Here is a 26,225-nt window from a genome sequence, read left to right on the forward strand (position 1 = left end):
CAAGACATCAGTTAGAAGATAAAGCTTGGTCGCAAATGGGTCTTCCAAAAGGACAATGACCCCAAGCATACTTCCAAAGTTGTGGCAAAATGGCTTAAGGATAACAAAGTCAAGGTATTGGAGTGGCCATCACAAAGCCCTGACCTCAATCCTATAGAACATTTCTGGGAAAAACTGAGAAGGTGTGTGCGAGCAAGGAGGCCTACAAACCTGACTCAGTTACACCAGCTCTGTCAGGAGGAATGGGCCAAAATTCACCCAACTTATTGTGGGAGCTTGTGGAAGGCTACCCGCAAAGTTTGACCCAAGTTAAACAATTTAAAGGCAATGCTACCAAATGCTAATTCAGTGTATGTAAACTTCTGACCCACTGGGAATGTGATGAAAGAAATACAAGCTGAATATATAATTAACATTCTTTAAAATAAAGTGGTGCTCCCAACTGACCTAAGACAGTGAATTCTTACTAGGATTAAATGTCAGGAATTGTGAAAAACTGAGTTTAAATGTATTTGGCTAAGGTGTATGTAAACTTCTGACTTCAACTGTATGTGTTGACTGAATATAAGCAAGTGATGGCTGCTTAATAATCAAGTTAGGTTTCTCCAGAAATATAATTCTAAATAACAAACTGGCTTTATTTTCAAATAATTGAGAATGTCTCACCCCATGTTCAAGAACGTCTTCTTTCTCACTCACTCTAGCTTAAATAGAAAGGAGATTTCCAAAATATTGTTACTTTTTAAACAAATTGATTATTAATTAATTTTGAATTATGTAAAAGCCCCAGGAAATGCCCCTTAGATATTAATTTAGAATCCTCCAATCCTCTAAATGTAATTATTGGGTTAGAGTCACGTCATTGATAACAAATCTTTTAGATGTACTGTAGGCCTACCATAGGCGAAATTAGTATTGGTTACAGAACAATTAGAGTGTGGAAATGTTTTGCCCCATAGATATTAATTTAGAATCCTCCAATCTTTTTATGCTGTAGCCTACTCCCAACCGCCACGTTGTACAGCGCAATATTTTCCATTCCATCATAACAGAAACCCGGAGTTTTACATTTCTCGGAATAGAAACACCACAATATTAATCAACTTAATTAAACCAAATTTCTTCAAATCAATCCAATGTACAATGTTATTACAAAAAATGTTTTAAATTCTCTAATGCCAATATGGGAGACTATCAAATGCTTCTCAAAGTTGCCCTCTGGTGGTCAAACTAGCACTAATTTGCATTAATGTAATAATGGCTGTCAACTAAATAACATGCCAGAGAATGTATGACACAACTTTTAAAGGAGGAACAACTGTAGAAGCTGTTAAGGAGCCTTTTGGACCTAGACTTGGCGCTCCGGTACTACTTGCCGTGCGGTAGCAAAGAAAACAGTCTATGACTTGGGTGACTGGAGTCTCTGACAATTTTATGGGCTTTCCTCTGACACCGCCTATTATATAGATCCTGGATGGCAGGATGCTTGGCCCCAGTGATGTACTGGGCTGTACGCACTACCCTCTGTAGCTCCTTACGGTCATATGCAGAGCAGTTGCCAGACCAGACGGTGATGCAACCAGTCATGATGCTCTCGATGGTGCGGCTGTAGAACTTTTTGAATATCTGTCGACCCAGATAGCTGTAGTCAATAAACAGCATTCTCACATAGGTGTGCCTTTTGTCCAGGTGGGAAAGGGCAGTGTGGAGTGCGAATGAGATTGCATCATCAGTGGATCTGTTGGGGCGGTATGTGAATTGGAGTGGGTCTAGGGTATCCGGGATGATGCTGTTGATGTGAGCCATGACCAGCCTTTCAAAGCACTTCATGGCTACCAACGTGAGTGCACGGGCGGTAATCATTTAGGCAGGTTACCTTCGCTTCCTTGGGCACAGGGACTATGGTGGTCTGCTTGAAACATGTACGTATTACAGACTTGGTCAGGGAGAGGTTGAAAATGCCAGTGAAGACACTTGCCAGTTGGTCCGCGTATGCTTTGTGTACACGTCCTGGTAATCCGTCTGGCCCCGCGGCTTTGTGAATGTTGACCTGTTTAAAGTTCTTGCTCACATCAGCTACTGAGAGCGTTATCACACAGTCATCCAGAACAGCTGGTGCTCTTGTGCATGCTTTTAGCTCACCTGGTAGGCTTGCGTCACTGGGCAGCTTGCGGCTTGGTTTCCCTTTGTAGTCCGTAATAGTTTTCAAGCCCTGCCGCATCCGACGAGTGTCAGAGCCGGTGTAGTACGATTCAATCGTACTCCTGTATTGACACTTTGCTTGTTTGATGGTTCATCTGAGGGCATAGCGGGATTTCTCATAAGTGTCCAGATTAGTGTTCCACTCCTTGAAAGCGGCAGCTCTAGCCTTTAGCTCGATGCGGATGTTGCCTGTAATCCATGGCTTCTGGTTGGGATATGTACTAGAGGTCGACCATGGCCGATTTTTAAGTTTTCATAACAATCGGTAATTGGCATTTTTGGACGCTGATTACATTGCACGCCACGCGGAGACTGCGTGGCAGGCTGACCACCTGTTACGCGATTGCAGCAAGGAGCCAAGGTAAGTTGCTAGCTAGCGTTACACTTATCTTATAAAAAACAATGAATCTTAACATAATCACTTGTTAACTACACATGGTTGATGATATTACTAGTTTAACTAGCTTGTCCTCCGTTGCATATAATCAATACGGTGCCTGTTAATTTATCATCGGATCACAGTCTACTTCGCCAAACGGGTGATGATATAACAAGCGCATTCGCGAAAAAGCACTGTCGTTGCACCAATGTACCTAACCATAAACATCAATGCCTTTCTTAAAATCAATACACAAGTATATTTTTTTAGTTAAAAGAATATTTTGTTTATATTTAGTTAAAAGAAATTCATTTTAGCAGGAAATTGTGTCACTTCTCTTGCCTTTAGTGCAAGCAGAGTCAGGGTATATGCAGCATTTTGTGCTGCCTGGCTCGTTGCTAACTGTGTGAAGACCATTTCGTCCTAACATAAACCTAATTAATTTGCCAGAATTTTACATAGTTATGACATAGCATTGAAGGTTGTGCAATGTAACAGCAATATTTCGACTGAGGGATGCCACCCTTTCGATAAAATACAGAACGGTTCCGTATTTCACTGAAAGAATAAATGTTTTGTTTTCGAAATGATAGTTCCCGGATTTGACCATATTAATGACCTAAAGCTCGTATTTCTGTGTTTATTATATTATAATTAAGTCTATGATTTGATTGAGCAGTCTGACTGAGCAGTGGTAGGCAGCAGCAGGCTCGTAAGCATTCATTCAAACAGCACTTTCCTGCGTTTGCCAGCAGCTCTTCGCAATGCTTGAAGCACAGCGCTGTTTATGAGTTCAAGCTTATCAACTCCCTAGATTAGGCTGGCAATACTATAGTGCCTATAAGAACATCCAATAGTCAAAGGTAAATGAAATACAAATGGTATAGGGAGAAATAGTCCTGTAATTCCTATAATAACTACAACCTAAAATTTCTTAACTGTGAATGTTGAGGACTCATGTTAAAAGGAACCACCAGCTTTCATATGTTCTCACGTTAGTTTTTTGTCATGGCACATATTGCACTTTTACTTTCTTTTCCAACACTGTTTTGGCATTATTTAAACCAAATTGAACATGTTTTATTATTTATTTGAGACTAAATTGATTTTATTTATGTATTATAACAAGTTAAAATAAAAGTGTTAATTCAATATTGTTGTAATTGGCATTATTACAAATATATATAAAATGGGCCAATTAATCGGTATTGTCTTTTTTTGGTCCTCCAATAATCGGTAATCAATAATTGGTCCTCCTAATCGGTCGACCTCTATGTACATACGGTCACTGTAGGGATGACGTCATCGATGCACTTATTGATGAAGTCGGTGACTGAGGTGATATACTCCTCAATGCCATTGGATGAATCCCGGAACATATTCCAGTCTGTGCTAGCAAAACAGTCCTGTAGCGTAGCATTTGTATCATCTGACCACTTCCGTATTGAGCGAGTCACTGGTACTTCTTACTTTAGTTTTTGCTTGTAAGCAGAAATGAGGAGGATAGAAATATGGTCAGATTTGCCAAATGGAGGGCGGGGTAGAGCTTTGTATGCATCTCTGTGTGTGGAGTAAAGGTGGTCTAGAGTTTTATTTTTTTTTTTTTTTTTTTTTTTTTTTTATTTTTTTACCTCTTGTTGCACATGTGACATGCTGATAAAACAGTTGGTCAAACTGATTTAAGTTTGCCTGCATTCAAGTCCCCAGCCACTAAGAGTGCCGCTTCTGGATGGTTGGACGCTTCTCCCTGTCGCGGTTGCCCTTAGTTTGAAGATGTAATCCAGAGACAGGTGTTTTCTCCATCTCCTTAGCTGTCATACTCTAATTCCACTGATTTCAAAACTCGGTCCTCCAGAAAATGGAGAGCAACCCCTTGTATATAACCTCGTTATTGTTATGTAAATGTATTGTTACTTTTTGATTGATTAGATAAAAAAAAGAATTTTATTAATTCTCTTGAACTACGTTGTTGGTTAAGGGCTTGTAAGTAAGGTAAGGTCTACACTTGTTGTATTCAGCGCATGTGACAAATAAAATTTGATTTGATTTATACAGTTCTACTAAGCAATATATTTAAATAAAATAGCTGTGTTAGGATTACCTACACACACACTAACCAGCTCAAAGAGACAGAAGTGTGCTATATGGCAGACCAATCCGAACTCATCTCGGCATGTCCAGCCCACTCATTATCTCAGCCAATCATGGCTAGTGGGAAGGTTGCTTACTTTTTCTGTGGCTAAACCAACTATGCTTCGAATTAACAATTTCATTCGTATTTATAGATGGCATACAAGTTTGTTAAGGCACATGAAAGTTTACATGTTCCAGAAGGCATTTCTGCAAAAAAATGCATTTAGATTTTTTTTTATTTTATTCAAATGGCTATATGCCTAGTTTCCTGAAATGGGTCACATTTTGTTAGGTTACAGCCTTATTCTAAAATGTCAAATTATTCCCCCCCCCTCATCAATCTACACACAATACCCCATAATAACAGAGCAAAAACAGGTTTTTATAAATGTTTACCAATTTATTATAAATTTAAAAACAGATATTACATTAACATAAGTACTCCGACCCTTTACTCAGTACTTTGTTTAAGCACCTTGGGCAGCGATTACAGCCTTGAGTATTCTTGGGTATGACTCTACAAGCTTGGCACACCTGTATTTGGGGAGTTTCTCCCGTTCTTCTCCTCTCAAGCTCTGTCAGGTTGGATGGGGGAGTGTTGCTGCACAGCTATTTTCAGGTCTCTCCAGAGATGTTCTATCGGGTTCAAGTCCGGGCTCTGACTGTGCCACTCAAAGACATTCAGACACTTGTCCCGAATCAACTCCTGCGTTGTCTTGGTTGTGTGCTTAGGGTCGTTGTCCTGTTCAAAGGTAAACCTTCGCCCAAGTCTGAGGTCCTGAGCTCTCTGGAACAGGTTTTCATCAAGGATCTCTCTGTACTTTGCTCCGTTCATCTTTCCCTCGATTCTGTCTAGTCTCCTAGTCCCTGCCGCTGAAAAACATCCCTACCACATGATGCTGCCGCCATCATGCTTCACCGTAGGGATGGTGCCAGGTTTCCTCCAGACATGACTCTCGGCATACAGGCCAAATAGTTCAATCTTGGTTTCATCAGACCAGAGAATCTTGTTTCTCATGGACTGAGAGTCTTTAGGTGCCTTTTGGCAAACTCCATTGCGGCTGTCATGTGCCTTTCACTGAGGAGTGGCTTCCGTCTGGCCACCCTACCGTAAAGGCCTCATTGGTGGAGTGCTGCAGAGATGGTTGTCCTTTTGGGAAGTTTTTCCATCTCCACAGAGGAACTCTGTCAGAGTGACCATCAGGTTCTCAGTCACCTTCCTGACCAAGGCCCTTCTCCCCCAATTGCTCAGTTTGGCTGGGTGGCCAGCTCCTGGAAGAGTCTTGGTGGTTCCAATCTTCTTCCATCTAAGAATGATGGAGGCCACTGTGTTCTTTTGGTGACCTTCAATGACCAGAAATGTTTTGGTACCCTTCCCCAGATCTGTGCCTCGACACAATCATGTCTCGGATCTCTACAGACAGTTCCTTCGACCTCATGGCTTAGTTTTTGCTCTGACATGCACTGTCAATTGTGGGACCTTAGATAGACAGGGGTTTATTTTCCAAATTTTCCAAATGTCCAATTAATTGAGTTTACCACAAGTGGACTCCCAAGTTGTAGAAACATCTCAAGGATGATCAATGGAAACAGGATGCACCTGAGGCCAATTTTGAGTCTCATAGCACAGAGTCTGAGTACAAATGTTATAAGCTATTTCAGTTTTTAATTTTTCAAACAAATTTTTCATTATAGGTTACTGTGTAGATTGCTGGGGATTTTTATTTATTGCATTTTAGAATAAGGCTGTAAAGTAACAAAAAGTGGAAAAAGTCAAGGCGTCTGAATACTTTCCGAATCACTGTGCACTGAGTGTACGAAACATGAACACCTGCTCTTTCCACGACAGACTGGGCAGGTGAATCCAGGTGAAATCTTTGATCCATTATTGATGTCACTTGTTAAATCCACTTCAATCAGTGTAGCTGAATGGGAGACAATAGGTTAAAGAAGGGTTTTTAAGCCTAGAGACAATTGAGACATGCGTTGTATGTGTGCCATTCAGAGGGTGAATGGGCAAGACAAAATATTGAATTGCCTTTTAACGGGGTATAATAATAGGTGCCAGGTAATAGGTGTCAAGAACTGCAACACTGCTGGGTTTTCATGTTCAACAGTTTCCTGTGTGTCAAGAATGGTCCACCTCCCAAAGACATCCAGCCAACTTGACACAACTGTGGGAAGCATTGGAGTCAATGTGGGCCAGCATCCCTGTGGAATGCTTTCAACACTTTGTAGAGTCCATTCACCAACAATTTGTGGCTGATCTGATGGCAAAAGTGGCAGTGCAACTCAATATTAGGAAGGTGTTCCCTAATGTTTTGTACACTTGGTGTATAAGTTAATGGATAGATGTAAGCAAGGTTACCACCCTATTACTTACACCTAAATCAACGGTTTCAGATCTGTGATTACTTCAAGAAAGGTGCACTGGAAATGGATCCTTATTTCTGAACTATTCAACCAGGGCCTTCGTAATTTTGCCGTCATACAAAATTCACTCGCCTCTCCCCTCCTGTCCCGTGTAGTTGGGAGCGGCGTGTGGACCCCATGGGCAGGGTGTACTTCGTGGACCACATGACCCGGACCACCACGTGGCAGCGCCCCACGCAGGAGTCTGTGCGCAACTATGAGGAGTGGCAGCACCAGCGCAGCCAGCTGCAGGGGGCCATGCAGCAGTTCAACCAGAGGTTCATTTTTGGGGTAAGACACAGGCTACCTTGCAATACTCTCTTCTTCCTCCCAAAGTGTGCACTTGTTCACTTCCCTGCACTGGCACAATCCTAAATTGTGGAGATCTGAGATTATTTGAAAGGTGTAGGCAATATGGTGAAACCTAGCCTTAGAACCTCCTAGCTTATCAAAGTGGCAAGTTGAAACTATTACCAAATTGCTTACACCTGTCAAATCATCTCAGATCTCCACAAGTGTATAGGGCATAGGGTCTAGGGGTGGAAATGGGATTGGGCCACTGTCGTGACGTGACCTTGATTAATCTGAGGACTGTTGTCTCTGACTATGTTTAATTGTTACCCGTTTTTAAATTCATAGTGTAAAACAATTAACTCATTAGGATTTTGAGCACCACGGAAAAAGTTGTTTAAAGAGTTACCATCTCCCGAATTAAACTCAAGAAGGTATATATCTATTACATATATCTACAACCGCTGCCCGCTTGGAGTAAGAAATCATGAATGTATTTTCGTGGGATGCCGCGGTGTAGCTCTCGGAACCGGGCCACCCTGGAAAGGTAGTTCGTTTGATATTCATTTGGCGCGCTTTTAAGGCTCTGATTGTCCACAAGAGGTCACAATGACCTCCTTAGTTGCCCATGGCTCCAAGACTGGTCATGTAGTCTTGAACAGAGCTACAGCATGGGTTTTTAGGCTAATCAGCCCTCTCTTAACAAAAACACTTTTATAATTTTTTATATGTCCAACGTATTGAATGAAAACTTTGTGCATATAGTGTGTATACTTTTCAAGTTACAGTATATCGTCAAAGTCTTTATGACATCACAAAATAACAGCCTATATGACATTTGTTTTCTGTAGATCATCTCTGACAATTCCCCACGTTCTTATGTTAGAAATATTGATCCAGTATTCACTTTTTAACGTGTTAGTTTCGGTGGGTGTCTGTTAACAAAGGACATTCCTTTCGCCAATACTGGAAGGGAAAAGAGAATCCTCCTATACTTACATATACGACAGGGTGTGAGTTGTCAACCCCCACACAGGTTCCCTCCCTTCTACTATTGTAAAGAAGCATTATTCAACACATGTACTGTAAACTCTGCTAATTTCACCTCCTTGTTTCTCCATTGTAGCTCCAGGATCAGCAAATAGCTGCAGCAAACAAAGAGTTTGACCCACTTGGGCCCCTGCCACACGGCTGGGGTAAGTAGCACGTTTCAACTGTAACTTATGTCACTATGCTTGGAAAGTGCAGACAAAACATCAAAATGTAAACATTGCCTAGAAATACCTTGCCAGTTTTGGTGGCAGCGTCATGTTTGCTAGCACAGGGCAGTGTTATAGCTAACTAACTATACATTGTTTTTGCCCCACAGTTAGCCAGGTTAGTTAGCTAACTAGCTGAAATTACTTCCAGTTAGTTAGCAACTGCTCACACGCTTTCGCTTTACCCCCAACACTGGTGTGTCAAAATTGATGTTTATTTTGACAGATTAGGATTCAATTAACTTTCTAAGCATACAGCTGTAATGGAAATCTGTATGTGGTACGATGAGGGATTCTAAAGCTTACTCTATGCTTACCAGTCGACACAGTTTGCAGAAATGTTGTATTCGGCAGGGTTTCTTTTGGCTGTTCAAGTGCACATTTTTTTCATGAGGTAAGCCGAAGTTCGGTAGTCAACGTCTACGCCCCTTTGTGAGTGGTCAACAGTAAGGATGCTTCAATTAAATGTTTGTCATTCAACGAGAGGAGACTACCTTTCCTGCAATTTTTTTTCACTTGAAATATTTCACCAAACATCTTAGTTAGATCTAAAATTGTGCGAATATAGACCTCCTCAGCAAAAACTTCAATGAACTTATTTGGGGCATCCCCCCTTCTTCTCAATTTCCGCCTAAAGACATACCCTAATCTAACTGCCTGTAGCTCAGGCTCAGAAGCAAGGATATGCATATTTTTGGTATCATTTGAAAGGAAACACTCAGAATTTTGTGGAAATGTGAATTGAATGTAGGAGAATATAACACAATAGATCTGGTAGAAGAAAATACAAGGAATTAAACATACGTTTTCTGTTTTTTATTGTTGCTGCATCTTTCAAATGTCCAAGAACAGCCAAACATACAGATAGGATGCTGTGGATGATTTGAATGAAGAACATAAGATGGCAACAATAGCAAAGTTTTAGACAGATAACTTCAAAAATGAGCGAGCTACATGAAATTGAGCATGAAGTCACCCAGGTGTCCCACACAAATGTACCCAAGTGGCCGAATTGGTACAGTGATACATTTTGAAGGAAAGAGCTATAAACAAAATACATAAATGCTATTCTAACACACCCCCAAAAAATAAATATATATATATATATATATATATATATATATATATGGAAAAAATTATTTAAACAAATAAATAATAATAAACAAACAAATAACAAGGGTAACTATTTACACATTTTCTATTTACAATATTGTGAAGACCCTCAGTCCTCTACACAATATTGTGCTGCTGGTGCCATGGCCCATAGCAGTCTCTTTCTGCTGTAAAGCAGAGGCTTACTGAACAGGTGGTGCAGGTGATGGGGCATTTCCTGTGACAAAGCGCACAACGACGTCTCCCTACTGTGCCCTTTTTGCCCTGAGGCACATTCATGCCTGCAGAGATGAATCTGGGCAGGTGAACACCACTGGTTGTGGTGTTCACAGACTCTAGACTTTGTTTTAGCTTTTCCTGATTTATTCGCCATAATTTAAATATATAAACTTGTTGAAAATGCTATTGAATATGTACTGCTATGCGTTACACTCCTCGTGGCTCCGTCAAGTAGGATTTGCAATGGCGAATGAACCTCTTTTACGCCAGAGTGTACGACAAAGGCTGGTCTTCAAACGTATAACCATTACACATTGCCGTTTACCTCAGCTCATTGGCTATCTTCCAAGCTAGATTTCAAGATGATCAGTGGTCATTGGGCCAAAATACAGTCAATCAACGATAGACCGGTCCTACCATTGGTGCGCAATGAGGTCATTGATTGGTGTCTTCCAATCGGTTTGTTTCGGTCAATACATCCCGGGAAAAGAGCCATCATGTATGGTTGTGTTAGTGGATTGCCAGAGGATTGCACCAGAGGGACCAGAGGATTGCAATGAAACCAACCATGACTGGATAAACGTTTGTTTAGTGTGTGTAATTACCACGAACGCTTCGTCCAAAGTTGAATGAGACGGAAATCACGACACAACCGGTTTACAAATGTTTCGTGTTAGGCTATAAAAAAGGATTTTATCAAACAAAACGAACATTCACTGTGTAGTTAGGACACTTGGCATTGCCACCAGAGGAAGATCTTCAATGGTAAGCGATTTATTTTATTGTTATTTCTGACCTTCGTGACGCTAATGCTTGGTTGGAAAATGCTAGTAATGCTTGTGTGTGTGGGGCGCCGTCCTCAGAAAATCGCATGTTTGCTTTTGCAGTAAACGTTTTTGAAATCTGACAAAGCGGCTGGATTAATAAGACGTTCATCTTTTAAATGATGTAAGATACATGTATTTACAAGAATGTTTAATCCAACGAATGGTGTATTTAAAATGTTAGCGCTCTGCGGTTTCACCGGATGTTGGCCTGGTGGGACGTTAGCGTCTCACCTACCCTAGAGAAGTTAATGATAGATTTCTTCATTTATCTTAGATTGTTTCTGGCTATTTTTAGGAAGTTTTACTGGGTATGTTATTGATACATTGTCTCAAGTAGGGCTGGGCGATATGGCCAAAGTATTATATCACGGTATTTAAAATAAAATGGACGGTATGACTGTATTTGACGATATTTTTGGTTTTTGAATAATAAAAGTTCTACATTTGCTTATGAGTAGTGAGTGATCCTTGGGTGGTAACACATACATTCTAAGTGATATCAATGAGTCTTTAGCCATTCTGATTTGTTTTATACTGTTCAATTCAACTTCAACCAAAACAAATTTCAGCACTTTTATGATTTCTGCATTTCCTGCGCTCAATTGCAGTGGTGGAAAAAGTACCCAATTGTCATACTTGAGTAAAAGTAAAGATACTTTGATAGAAAATTACTAAGTAAAAGTGAGTCACCCAGTAAAATACTGCTTGAATAAAAGTCTAAAAGTATTTTGTTTTAAATATACTTAAGTATCAAAAGTAAATGTAATTGATAAAATGTACTTAAGTATCAAAGTTAAAGTATAAGTAATTTCAAATTCCTTATATTAAGCATACCAGATGGCACCATTTTCTTGTTTTTTTATATTTTAGGATAGCCAGGGGCACACTCCAACACTCAGACATAATTTACAAACAAAGCATTTGTGTTTAGTGAGTCCTCTAGATCAGAGGCAGTAGATGACCAGGGATGTTCTCTTGACAAGTATGTGATTGGACCATTTTCCTCTCCTGCTAAGCATTTAAAATGTAACGAGTACTTTTAGGCGTCAGGGAAAATGTGTGGCGTAAATAGTACAGTATTTTCTTTAAGAATGTAGTGAAGTAAAAGTTGTCAAAAATAAAAATTGTAAAGTACAGATACCAAAAAAAATGACTTGAGTAGTACTTGAAAGTAGTTTTACTTAAGTACTTTACACCACTGCTCAATTGAGATAATTCCTACATTGCCACGTAGGGCTGCACGGTATGGGCAAATAATCTAGGACTTATTTTTAACCAAATGTTGCAATCGCGATTTGACTTGCTAATTAGAGCAAAACTGTTGGAATCATGGAAATAGAATGACTATTCTAATTCTATAGTTAGAATATAATACTTTGAATACAGTGTTTGAGATGACAACGAATTAAAATGCCAGGGAGGAGTTTTTGTGACAGGGTAGGAACTAAAGTGCTGATAAGTGTTATCTAGGGGACCCTATAAGCTTTGGCTACATTGCATATATTCTCTTAGCTACTTCATGTAGCTAACATACTCTTGCTTTACATATTCCTCTTTGATTTAGAAGAAACACACAAACAAACAACATGCTGATGTAAGAAACTGTTAAGGGAATTAAATAATTCCTCTAATGTACTCATTAATTAAAATCAATCTGTCTATTTGTAAGATACTTATTAACATAAAATAGACAGGATACAGTCTTATTAAAATTAGATAATAGTATTTATTCTCGGAGCACGCTACCATTTGACCATAAACAACAGTTTATATACAAGATATGACGTCATAGGTTACAGAATAAATCTCCTCCTCCTGACCAATATAAAACAGGTTCAAAAGTTCATTCCAACTTCCCAGCGCACACACATGACACACAATATAATCTATTCTCCTGAAGGCTCACTATAATTTATTACCACTTTAGCAGACAACTCAAGATAATGGAAGACCTAAAAAGTTACTCACTGCCTTATCTAAACATCTCAGGGCTAAGTTGGGTCAGTTCAACCATAGTTTAACGACCCTTTTTGCTTACTTTATAACCCACAGCACAAATCTCTTTTCACTAGGCGTGCAGAGTTCAATTAGTTTTATCTAAATCTAGAAATTGTTTTAGTTATTATTAACAAAATTCCTAACAGAAACACAAACTAATAGTGTCATTATAGAACGCTAGTGTATTTATATTAAGAAGGAAAGTGAAAACAGCATTGTTGTCATCAACATTGTTACATGTGCTGCGTTGGCCATGCAGACTGAACGCAAGTGTCTCGTGGTTGAGGAACATCAAATGTGCTCCTTGAGTGACAGGGAGCGTGGCTAAGTCTGTGTGGAAAGTGGCACAGAGAGAAAGAGGGGAGAGAGATGACTCAAGTAGCGAAGTAAACTATAAAAATTGACATTACACACGGCGTATCACATTTAACAAACCAAACATTCAAATACCGTTGTAGAAGGTAAAGTAAAAACCCAAACCGGTCCCTGCATCAATACCGGTATATCATAAAATACGGTATACCGCCCAGGCCTAGTCTCAAGTGGGACAAACAACTTTTAATATTGCAGATTTTTTCTTGTTTTTTGACCAAAGATCTTGAGGGAGTATGCGAGGCAGACGTTCGCTTCACCTAACCAAGTTCTGCTAGGTACAAACCGAACCTAGTTGTAGATGCCTTGAGGGCTCTATTTTAACAATCCAAATGCAAACATAAGTCTTAGTGCACTCGCTGTTGCTTTGTGGGTGTCAGATATATTTGTTCTATTTTGACAGCGGGAATTATGGGCGCACACCTGTCGTTAGTGTAAAGAGGCAGGCTTTCTATGAATTATACCGTTGTTGGTCTGTACGAGGGCTTGACAACTCACTGGTCAATGAAAGCCTGCCCCAAAGCTTTTAAAAAATATCTTAATTTTTTTTGTTTTCATTTCAGGTCAACATCATAAACAAATTGTACATATGTACATATATTTGATTTCCAAAAAACAAACGCTAACAAAACATTGCATAACAAATAACAAAACAATGAGAGCAAATAAAAACACACTAACAATTGTACATTCACTTTGAGTTCTCTGCTTTCTTACAATGTTTCATTGCCTCTAACGATTTTTTTTCCCATACATGCCTTCCTTAATTTGACTGTTGCAAAGGGTGTGGCTGTATAGAAAACAAAATACCCCTAACGGAGTATTGAGGCCTTGCCTTACAGCTAGCTATACCACAAAATGTATTCCATACAAGAAAGCGGAGTCAAGAGGGCCAGGGTCCAGTTGTATCAACGAAAGACCCATAGTATTTGTATATTGACACTTCTTAGGGTATCTGCAAGTTTAGGGGGAAGAGATCCAATATTGTGAAGAAATCTCTTTCCTTGTTCCTAAATATAGTGCTCATTTTCTCCAGTGGCAGCACTTTAAAGACCTCATAATTCCCCTGATTTATTGTTAGTGGCTGGCAGTTCATACAGTTAAGGAGAATACATTTGCGGCCAACAAAGAGTATTTTTTTTAAAGATTGAGCTGTGCTATGGTAAATGAGGGCCTATTTCCAATGACACTTATGCATTATCCATTCCTAGAATGGAATTCCTAGAATGGAATTCCTTTATCCATTCCTAGAAAATTGTAATTAATGGACAAGTCCAAAACAGATGGCCATGAGTGGCTTTTTCCTTCTTACACATATTACAGGTATCAGATGATTTTGCATTCATTTTATTACATATAATGGGAGTCATATGAACCTTTTGCATAATCTTTATATTGTATCTCTTGCACCTTGCAGATGAACAATTGTCATGCCTCGAGCACATCTTTTATCCAGTTTTGAATTTCTGGCCCTCTTTCCAGCTCTGTTTCCCATACCCTAATCAGAGCACTTGTGTTATTTTCAACATTAGTGTATATGACAACATAAAAATTGCAATACAATTTTGTCAACTGTGGTTCGTATTGGGTTCTGTGGGGGGAACACCATCTTGGATTCAATAAGATACGCATAGAATTGTCTGTGTGATACAGCACATTTTTGTTGGATTTGCTGAAACAATAGCAATATCACCATCAAACATCTCTATTGACCTTTTACCTTTCTGTTACCAGAGGTGGAAAATGCTGTTAGAAACACCAGGGGGAAGACCTTGTTATTAATAAGGGGAGTCCGAGCGGAGAAGTAATCCTTTCTCCCAAGGTGTTTGCAAATATCTCTCCAGACTTTAAAGGGATTCTTTGGGATTTAGCAATGCGGCCGTTTACCTAATTCCCCAGAGTCAAACTCGTGGATACCATTTTTATGTCTGTAGGAAATTAGAGGTAGTTTCGTGGACCAATGCTAACTAGCGTTAGAGCAATGACTGAAAGTCTATGGGTATCTACTAACATGCTATCAGATACCCATAAACTTCGAGTCATTGCTCTAACGCTAGTTAGCAATTGCGCTAGCGTTAGTTAGCAACTTCCTTCAAACTGCACACAAAGACTTCTGTGCTGACAGAGTTTCTGTTACCAGTCATGAAACTGATTTAAATGCATATGGAAATGTGAAGCAGCAGTCATTACTGACCCAGTTAGAGCAAGGTTAATCTCTGAGCCATTATGTGAGCATGACATGCCCAGTTATAAAATAGCAAATTAGGTAGTGCCAGGCCTCCTAAATTGTATGGTAGCTGCAGTTTACTCATTCTCAGCCTATTTTTCTTAATTGAGCGCATTAAAAGTATTTTCCGGTGTGTGAATATATATAATGGCACCATCTGGAGAGGATGCTAAAGTCTTGGAAAAACATTCATTTTCATCAGAGGAATTCTACCCAGCCATGATAATGGCAAGTCGATCAACCTGTCTAGGTTTTCCTTAGCTGCTCTAAGTACAGATGGTAAGTTGCTGTTGGGCAGGTTTTTAAGTTTTTACGTTTATTAAATGTTTTTGTCTAATTGAATGGAAAGTTGTTCAAATAGTCACCCAAGCGCCCTAGGGGCATAACTTTATAAATATGTATTTTGTAACCAGAACAATCACTAAACTTGGAATGGACATTTCTGGGTTAGAAATGAATAACAAAATATCATCTGCATATAGAGACATGTGGGTTTGTCTTACAATCTTGACACCTGTAAGACCTTCCTGGGTATGTATAGCCTCTGCCAGGGGCTTTAATACCAAGGCAAATGACAGGGCCAGCCCTGGCATGTCCCCCCCCACCCCCCCAAAAAAACTGTGTGACTGCATTCCATTTTATCACTGGCCTGAGGGGCATGGTATATCAACTTTATCCAGTTAACGAAATTCTCTCCCACTTAAGTACTTTAAATAGGTATGGCCATTCTACTCAGTCAAATGCCTTCTAAGCATCCAGTGATAGGCTCACTGCTCTATGTTGTGATTGCTCACCGTATTGTATTATGCTGAGGAGATTTATGAAATTTATCAATGAATGCCTTTGCGTCTACCAGCTTAATTAAAGTGGTAGAAATCTTTCTAGTCTCCTAGCTAGGGTCTTAGATAAGAGTTTACTGTCCACATTAATAAGGGACACAGGCCTATAGCTCAAGCAGTCTTCTGCTGGTTTACCTTTAAGAATAAGATAAATATTAGCATGGTTTAAAGTTGGAGGTAGTTCGCCATTGGCAAAGGAGTCTGTATACATTCCTAAATAGGGATTCTGTTAAGTCTTGTCAATTCTTATAAAACTCTGGTCTAAACCCACCAGGACTTGGGGATTTCCCGTTTTTTAAGGGTTTAATTGCCTCTTGTATTTATTCTTCGGATATCTCTTACATTGTAATTCTGTCTCCCACAGGTATTGTTGGGAGAGAGAGTTTATCCAGAAAGGATTGCATGTCAGCCAGATTATTGCTGGAGTCTGAGCTGTAGAGCGACAGTTAATTTCTCTAGTGTTGAATCGTTCCACCCCTGATTTGATGCTTTAATGAAGGGATAGCATCTGGTGCAGTTATATTATTTGCCAGTCTTGAGAGGAGGAGACTTTGCTTACTTCCATATTCATATAATCTGTGTCTAGCCTGGAAAATAGATGTGTTTGATTTATCTGTAAGCAATTAGTCTAATGCTGATCTTGCAGCTTGTAATTCTTTGAAGTCTTTTTAAATTCATCTTCAAGTTGCCTTACTTAACTCTAAGTCCAACTGTAGTTTTAATGTTTTTTCTCTCTTTAAACTGCAAGATGAAATAATCTTAGTTTTAATGTCACGTGCACAATTAGTGAAATGCCTTCAATGCCTTGCCAGGTCTAAACCCAACAATGCAGTAATCAATGTAGTACTACAAATAATTCCCTCTCAACTGTCTTGCCTGCTTCCCAAATTATTGAAGGAGATATGTTGGATGTTTCATCGTTCTCCATATAGAGATTCCATTGATTCTTTAACTTCTTATGGCTGCAATCCCGCTAACGGGATCGATATGACAACAGCCAGTGAAAGTGCAGGGCGCCAAATTCAAACAACAGAAATCTCATAATTAAAATTCCTCAAACATACATGTGTCTTATATCATTTTAAAGGTAATCTTGTTGTTAATCCCACCAAAGCGATTTCAAATATGCTTTTCAGCGAAAGCACTCCAAACGATTATGTTAGGTCACCACCAAACCACAATAAGCACAGACATTTTTCCAGCGAAAGATAGAAGTCACAAAAAGCAGAAATAGAGATAAAATGTATCACTAACCTTTGATGATCTTCATCAGATGACACTCATAGGACTTCATGTTACACAATACATGCATGTTTTGTTTGATAAAGTTCATATTTATATCAAAAAATCTGAGTTTACATTCGCGCGTTACATTCACTAGTTCCAAAAACATCAAGTGATTTTGCATAGCCATATCGTTTCAACAGAAATACTCATCATAAATGTAGATGATAATACAAGTTATACACATGGAATTATAGATATACCTCTCCTTAATGCAACCGCTGTGTCAGATTTCAAAAAAACTTTACGGAAAAAGCAAATCATGCTATAATCTGAGACGGCGCTCAGAACAATAGCCAAATTAGCCGCCATGTTGGAGTCAACAGAAACCAGAAAATACATGATATAAATGTTTCCTTTGATGAACTTCATCAGAATGCAGTCCTAGGAATCCCAGGTCCACAATAAATGCTTGATTTGTTCGATAATGTCCGTTATTTATGTCCAATTAGCTACTTTGGTTAGCGCGTTTGGTAAACAATTCCAAAGTCACAAAGCGCGTCCACTATAATGTGACAATGTCCAAAAGTTCCGTAACAGTCAGTAGAAACATGTCAAACGATGTACTGAATCAATCTTAAGAATGTTGTTAACATACATCTTACATTCCAACCGGAGAATTATATTGACTTCAGTTGAGCGATGGAACAGAGCTGCCTATCACGTGAATGCGCGCGTGTTCAATGCGTGGTCACCTCATGGCAGTGATTACTCATTCCTGTCTCCTTCGGCCCCCCTTCACATTAGTCATCAGACAAAGTTCTATTGACATGCACATTTGTGGCCTGCTGGAGGTCATTTTGCAGGGCTCTGGCAGTGCTCCTCCTTGCACAAAGGCGGAGGTAGCGGTCCTGCTGCTGGGTTGTTGCCCTCCTACGGCCTCCTCCACGTCTCCTGATGTACTGGCCTGTCTCCTGGTAGCGCCTCCATGCTCTGGACACTACGCTGACAGACACAGCAAACCTTCTTGCCACAGCTCGCATTGATGTGCCATCCTGGATGAGCTACACTACCTGAGCCACTTGTGTGGGTTGTAGACTCCGTCTCATGCTACCACTAGAGTGAAAGCACCGCCAGCATTCAAAAGTGACCAAAACATCAGCCAGGAAGCATAGGAACTGAGAAGTGGTCTGTGGTCACCACCTGCAGAACCACTCCTTTATTGGGGGTGTCTTGCTAATTGCCTATAATTTCCACCTTTTGTCTATTCCATTTGCACAACAGCATGTGAAATTTATTGTCAATCAGTGTTGCTTCCTAAGTGGACAGTTTGATTTCACAGAAGTGTGATTGACTTGGAGTTACATTGTGTTGTTTAAGTGTTCCCTTTATTTTTGAGCAGTGTATATATATATATCTATATGTGTATATATATGTGTATGTATATTTATTTATTAATTACACAGAAAATGAAATAAAATATATGTATACCCTTAGTTTTCCTAGATCCTTCTGATTGGGAGGTGTTTGATCGACCCAGTGGGTTCAATGGACAGGTATAGTCTCGTCCTGAAACACAGAATGGTGTTGCCAGTGAAAAAACAGAATTTGCAAGTTTTGCAATAAAAGCTATTTTCGTAAATATTTGGAGAATAAATTGATCCCAGCTGAATATACTCGCCATATAGAAAACCAGTAATAATCACATATCTTAAGAATCCTTAACAATCTTATCCAGTGATGAAATCTGGGTTGTTTTTTTTATACCTAAGAACGGCAGCCTCTCTGCTTTTAGAATTATTTGACACGTAAAACACTTTGCCTATCCATTTCACGTTAATTTCTCATGTCAGATGTTTCCTGTAGGAGAGCAATCTGAACCTTTTCTCTTTTAAGCTGATAGGCAAATGAATTCCTTTCAAATGAATAGTAGTTGTCTTTAAATACTCATGGGGGTTTGCTGTTACAGGATTTGCAATGAGAACAGTCATTAAAATCAAGAAAGATATAACAATCAATATACAGTACCAGTCAAACGTTTGGACACCTACTCATTCAAGGGTTTTTCTTTATTTGTACTGTTTTCTACATTGTGGAATAATAGTTAAGACATCAAATGGAATAACACATATGGAATCATGTAGTAACCAAGAAAGTGTTTTATGTATTTTAGATTTAGCCACCCTTTGCCTTGATGACAGCTTTGCACAATCTTGGCATTCTCTCAACCAGCTTCACCTGAAATGCTTTTTCAACAGTCTTGAAAGAGTTCCCACATATGCTGAGCACTTGTTGGCTGCTTTTCCTTCATTCTGCAGTCCAACTCATACCAAAACATCTCAATTGGGTTGAGGTCAGGTGATTGTGGAGGCCAGGTCATCTAATACAGCACTCCATCACTCTCCTTCTTGGTCAAATAGCCCTTGCACAGCCTTGAGGTGTGTTGGGTCATTGTCCTGTTGAAAAACAAATGATAGTCCCACTAAGCGCAAACCAGATGCGATGGCGTATGGCTGCAGAATGCTGTGGTAGCCATGCTGGTTAAGTGTGCCTTGAATTGTAAATAAATCACAGACAGTGTCACCAGCAAAGCACCATCACACCGCCTCCATGCTTCACGGTGGGAACCACACATCCGGAGATCATCTGTTTGCCTATTCTGCGTCTGACAAAGACACGGCGGTTGGAACCAAAAATATCACATTTGAACTCGTCAAACCAAAAGGACAGATTTCCACCGCTCTATTGTCCATTGCTCGTGTTTGTTGGCCCAGGCAAGTCTCTTCTTATTGGTGTTCTTTAGTAGTGGTTTCTTTGCAGCATTTTGACCATGAAGGCCTGATTCACGCAGTCTCTGAACAGTTGATGTTGAGATGTGTCTGTTACTTGAACTCTGAAGCATTTTATTCACCTTATGGAGGGCTCTGCCCAGGTAGAGAGATGCGTTCTTGCTGTTGCAGTCCCATGATTTTTCCGCAAGTCCTGACTGTCTTGCCCAACCTATTTTTCTGTCTAACCTTCCCAAACCAGCAGGTCAAGCAGTAGGACAGAATGCTCTCAGTGAATGATTTATAAAAGAGAACCATGATGGTTCGATCAACATCAAAAAGTGCAGTTTCCGTAGGAAATAGTCTCTGTTGGCCTTTCTTAAAAATTGCATCAGTACACTGATCCCAGGACAGCTTGTTGTTTTTAAAAATGTATTTTACCTTTATTTAACTAGGCAAGTCAGTTAAGAACAAATTCTTATTTTCAATGGCGGCCTTGTGGGTTAACTGCCTTGTTCAGGGGCAGAACGACAGATTTTTACCTTGACAGCTCGGGGATTTGATCTTGCAACCTTTCGGTTACTAGTCCAACGCTCTAACCACTAGGCTACCCTGCCGCCCATCAATAACTAGCCCAAGGTATTTGTACTCCGCTATTTCAATGGGCGTGTGTGCATGGTAGTGTTCCTTCGAAAGTCAATCACCATGTCCTTTGTTTTTGACGTATTTAAAATTAGATGGGATGACTCACACCAGACAGTAAAATCATTCAGAGCCAGTCCATGCTCCTTCTCATCTCCTTCGAGAAGACTGACCAAAGCAGTATCGTCAGCATATTTGATCAGGTGGCGCCCTGGGAACCGGCTCTGGCAGCTGTCTGTATACAGTATGTATAGTACTGGTGAAAGAACACTGCCCTGTGGGGTTCCAACTAAAGTAGTGCGCACCTCAGAGAGTGTGTTGCCAACTTGTACCTGTTGAGACCTATCAGTTAGGAAGTTGATGATCCATGTGATAAGCATAGCATCAAGTCCGAAGACTCCTCTGTCTGTCTGCAAGGACCAACGGATTGATTGTGTTAAATGCAGAGAAGAAATCTGCAAACATAATACGCACATGTGTTTTATTTACTGCCCTCCAAATGCATGTACAACAGATGTAAGAGCAAAAGGATGGCTCATCTGTCCCTCTCTCTGACCGTTATGCAAATTGGAGGGGGTCAAGAAGGTGACTGGTGGTGGTGATGATGTATGCCTTGATGATCTTTTCAAGAGATTTAATCAAGAGATCATTTGATGCAGACGGATGAGAGGTTTTTGGGACAGGTACAACAATAGATTTTTTTCCCATAAAGATGGAATTTCCAATGTATCCAAAGACTGCTGAAAGAGAGCAGAAGACACCGCACAGCTGAGTAGAACAGTGTTTCAAGACACGACCACTTGAGTTATCAGGCCCCGGGCTCTTTCGTGCTCCAGGGCTTTTGAACACTCGTTGTACGACTTCCTCATTGATGACAAGCGCACTCTTGGTTGCCACGACATCCTCCTCCAGACAGGCCAGGGGAGTGGGGGTGACCCCGGTTTCAAAGCGGGTGAAGAACTAATTTAGTTCATTGGCTGTAGAGGCACACCCTCTCATCCAGGCAGGGATCGATAAGTTGCCTACCTTTTTGAAGGGGGCGTTTGCCATATTCTTAATTGCCAACCAGGCAGACCGAGAGTCTCCCTATAACATTATCTGTTGCACCTTATCCTTGTACTTGCATCTCACCTTTTTTATCGCTTTGTTCACCTCTCTCTGTACCTCTTTTCTTTCGAGTGGATTCTCCAGAGGCAAACACTTGTTTCTTCTTATTAAGCACCACTTTCAATTCTTTGGTCACCCATGGTTTATTGTTAGGAAATATCTTACATGTTTTTTTGGGGGGGGGTCACCAAATCAACACAGAATTCAATATAGCCAGATATTACGTTAGTCAACTCGTTCAGGTCAGCTGATGATTCTTCAAATACACTCCAGGTGGTACAATCAAAGCATCCCTGCATTTGATCAATACTATCATTGTCCCACACCTGTATTTGTTTTTCCACCACCTTCTCCCTTTTGAGTAACTGTCTATAAGTTGGTCGTAGAAAAACAGTGTTATGATCTGATCCACCCAGTGGAGGTCTGGCCAAGGATGAATACGCTTTGGGGACCGAGCCGTAACATAAGTCAATATTTCTTATTTTATATTATTAAAATAATATTTCTTGTTAGACAAGTCACATACTGGGTGTAAGTACTCAGTGTGCTTAAAAGTACAGCTATTGAAATCCCCCATGGTGAATTTGGGCACATCAGGGGAAATCGCATCAAGCTCTCGAGTGAGGTAAAAAATTGTCAGCTGCAGAGCTGTTTGCTCTTGGATGGATAAACAACTGTCCAAAAAGGCTGGGGCAATTCACAGGGTAGGTAGAAGGGGCGTAGTGACACTGATAGTAGCTCTATATCAGGAGTGCATTTTTTTCTTTTTCTGACGATCGTCGTTTTACACCCTCTATCATTTATCAGAACGCAGACTTCGCCTCTCTGCTCCTTACCAGTAGCTTCTCTGTCCATACGAGTGATAGTGAATCCGTCAGGGGTGACTTCGGAGTCGGGCACTGCCTCCGACAGCCAAGTTTCAGAGAAGGCCATCACACAGGCCTCCCTGTATTCATATACAGTTAAAGTCGGAAGTTTACGTGCACCTTAGCCAAATACATTTAAACTTAGTTTTTCACAATTCCTGACATTTAATCCTAGTAAAAATTCCCTGTCTTAGGTCAGTTAGGATCACCACTTTATTTTTAAGAATGTGAAATGTCAGAATAATAGTAGAGAGAAGAATGATTTATTTCAGCTTTTATTTCTTTCATCACATTCACAGTGGGTCAGAAGTTTACATACACTCAATTAGTATTTGCTAGCTTTGCCTTTTGAGTCAAACGTTTCGGATTGCCTTCCACAAGCGTCCCACAGTAAGTTGGGTGATTTTTGGCCCGTTCCTCCTGACAGAGCTGGTGTAACTGAGTCAGTTTTGTAGGCCTCCTTGCTCGCACACGCTTCTTCAGTTCTGCCCACAAATTTTCTATGGGATTGAGGTCAGGGCTTTGTGATGGCCACTCCCATACCTTGACTTTGTTATCCTTAAGCCATTTTGCCACAACTTTGGAAGTATGCTTTGTTGTCATTGTCCATTTGGAAGACCCATTTGCGACCAAGCTTTAACTTCCTGACTGATGTCTTGAGATGTTGCTTCAATATAGCCATATCATTTTCTTCCCTCATGATGCCATCTATTTGGTGAAGTGCACCAGTCCCTCCTGTAGCAAAGCACCCCCACAACATGATGCTGCCACCCCCGTGCTTCACGGTTGGGATGTTTTTCAGCTGTTAAGACATTTGTGGAGTGGTTGAAAAACAAGTTTTAATGACTACGAGCTAAGTGTATGTAAACTTCCGACTTCAACTGTAGATACCATGAGTTTGCTCGCAATTCATCCATTTTTTCCCTTAATTAAGTGATTGGACATTGGAGAGCAGGATAGTTGGAAGTGGAATCTTTGTTTTGTTCCTTCTCAACCACTGCCGCACACCGCATTTCCTGCCCCTTTTCCTCTTCCTTCTTAGTAGTCCTTCACCCAGGTTGATTTGTCTCACGATCTCTGCAGGTATGTCCCCTTTGATTCATTCTCCCGAACGTGAGTTATTACATTGTAAAAGAGTTTCTGCTGTAGTGGATGTGTGGTGCCGCCAACTTTCTCAGAAGTTTTCATGCTGTTTCAGGTACCAGCAAAAGTAATCCAAGATTATTCTCCACTGTACGCACTTCATGCCGCTCTACTGTAGCCTAATCGGTAATCTAATGCAACATAAAACACCATTAAACTACTAAAAGCAAATAATAAAAAATGGACCAGTTTAAACAAGTTTAAACAACGAACAAACGCTGCAGGGCACCACTACGCAGCGCCCCAGTCTATTGACAATGGCACATGACAACCCGCTTGGAGTTAGCCAAAAGGCACCTAAAGAAACAAGATTCTCTGGTCTGATGAAACCAAGATGAAACTCTTTGGCCTGAATGCCAAGCGTCACGTCTGGAGGAAACCTGGCACCATCCCCACGGTGAAGCATGGTGGTGGCAGCATCATGCTGTGGAGATGTTTTCCAGCTGCAGGGACTGGGAGACTAGTCAGGATCGAGGGAAAGATGAACGGAGCAAAGTACAGAGAGATCCTTGATCAGAACCTGCTCCAGAGAGCTCAGGACCTCAGACAGGGTTTAAGGTTCACCTTCCAACAGGACAATGACCCTAAGCACACAGGCAAGACAACGCATGAGTGGCTTCGGGACAAGTCTCTGAATATCCTTGAGTGGCCCAGCCAGAGCCTGGACTTGAACCCGATCAAACATCTCTGGAGAGACCTGAAAATAGCTGTGCAGCAACGCTCCCCATCCAACCTGACAGAGGTTGAGTGGATATGCAGAGAATGGGAGAAACTCCCCAAATACAGTTGTGCCAAGCTTGTAGCATCATACCCAAGAAGACTCAAGGCTGTAATTGCTGCCAAAGATGCTTCAACAAAGTATTGAGTGAAGGGTCTGAATACTTATGTAAATGTGATATTTCAGTTTTTGTTTATAAATAGGCAACATTTCTAAAAACATGTTTTGCTTTGTTATAATGAATTTTTTTAAATAGATTTTAGAAGGCTGTAACCTAACACTGTGTAAAAAGTTAAGGGGTTTGCTTTCTTGTGTGTCTGTGTATTCAGTACCAGTAAAAAGTTTGGACACATACTCAGTCAAGGGTTTACCTTTATTGTTACTATTTTCTACATTGTAGAATAATAGTGAAGACATCAAAACTATGAAATAACACGTGGTAACCAAAAAAGTGTTAAATATATATATTATATTTGACTTTCTTCAAAGTAGCCACCCTTTGCCTTGATGACAGCTTTGCACACTCTTGGCATTCTCTCAACCTGCTTGTCACCTGGAATGCATTTCAATTAACAGGTGTGCCTTGTTAATTTGTGAAATTAATTTTTATTTTCCGTAATTTGTTTGAGCCAATCAAGTTGTGTTGTGACAAGGTAGGGGTGGTATACAGAATATAGCCCTATTTGGTAAAAGACCAAGTCCATATTATTTCAAGAACAGCTCAAATAATCGAAGAGAAATTACAGTTCATCATTACTTTAAGACATGAATGTCAGTCAATGTGGAACATTTCAAGAACTTTTAAAGTTTATTCAAGTGCAGTCGCAAGAACCATCAAGCGCTATGATGAAACTGGCTCTCATGAGGACCACCACAGGAAAGAAAGACCCAGAGTTACCTCTGCTGCTGAGGATAGGTTCATTAGAGTTACCAGCCTCAGAAATTGCAGCCCAAATAAATGCTACACGGAGTTCAAGTAACACACATCTCAACATCAACTGTTCAGAGACTGGGTGAATCATGCCTTCATGGTCGAATTGCTGCAAAGATACCACTACTAAAGGACACCAATAAGAAGAAGAGACTTGCTTCGGCCAAGAAACACTAGCAATGGACATTAGGCCGGTGGAAATCTGTCCTTTGGTCTGATGGGTCCAAATTGTTTCCAACCGCCATGTCTTTATGAGACGCCGAGTAGGGGAACAGATGATCTCCACATGTGTGGTTCCTACCGTGAGCATGAAGGTGGGGGGTGCTTTCCTGCCATCCCATCTGGTTTGCGCTTAGTCCCACTATCATTTGTTCTTCAACAGGACAATGACCCAACACACCTCCAGGCTGTGTAAGGGCTATTTAACCAAGGAGAGTGATGGAGTGCTGCATCAGACGACCTGGCTTCCACAATCACCTGACCTCAACCCAATTGAGATAGTTTGAGATGAGTTGGACCGCAGAGAAGGAAAGCCGCCAACAAGTGCTCAGTATA

General features: G+C 40.4%; 1 protein-coding gene across 1 annotated transcript in view; it reads left to right on the forward strand.

The window, feature by feature from the left end:
• LOC139565394 (E3 ubiquitin-protein ligase Itchy-like) overlaps positions 1-26,225 on the forward strand; it is a 74,062-nt gene that overhangs the window by 25,213 nt on the left and 22,624 nt on the right. The window contains exons 10-11 of the mRNA XM_071385703.1: positions 7,243-7,417; positions 8,544-8,613. Of these exons, the coding sequence (XP_071241804.1) occupies positions 7,243-7,417; positions 8,544-8,613 (245 nt within the window). The remainder of the gene's footprint in view (positions 1-7,242; positions 7,418-8,543; positions 8,614-26,225) is intronic.

Source organism: Salvelinus alpinus, chromosome 2 (genome assembly GCF_045679555.1).
Source record: "Salvelinus alpinus chromosome 2, SLU_Salpinus.1, whole genome shotgun sequence".
In the NCBI taxonomy this organism is placed as follows: Eukaryota; Metazoa; Chordata; class Actinopteri; order Salmoniformes; family Salmonidae; genus Salvelinus; species Salvelinus alpinus.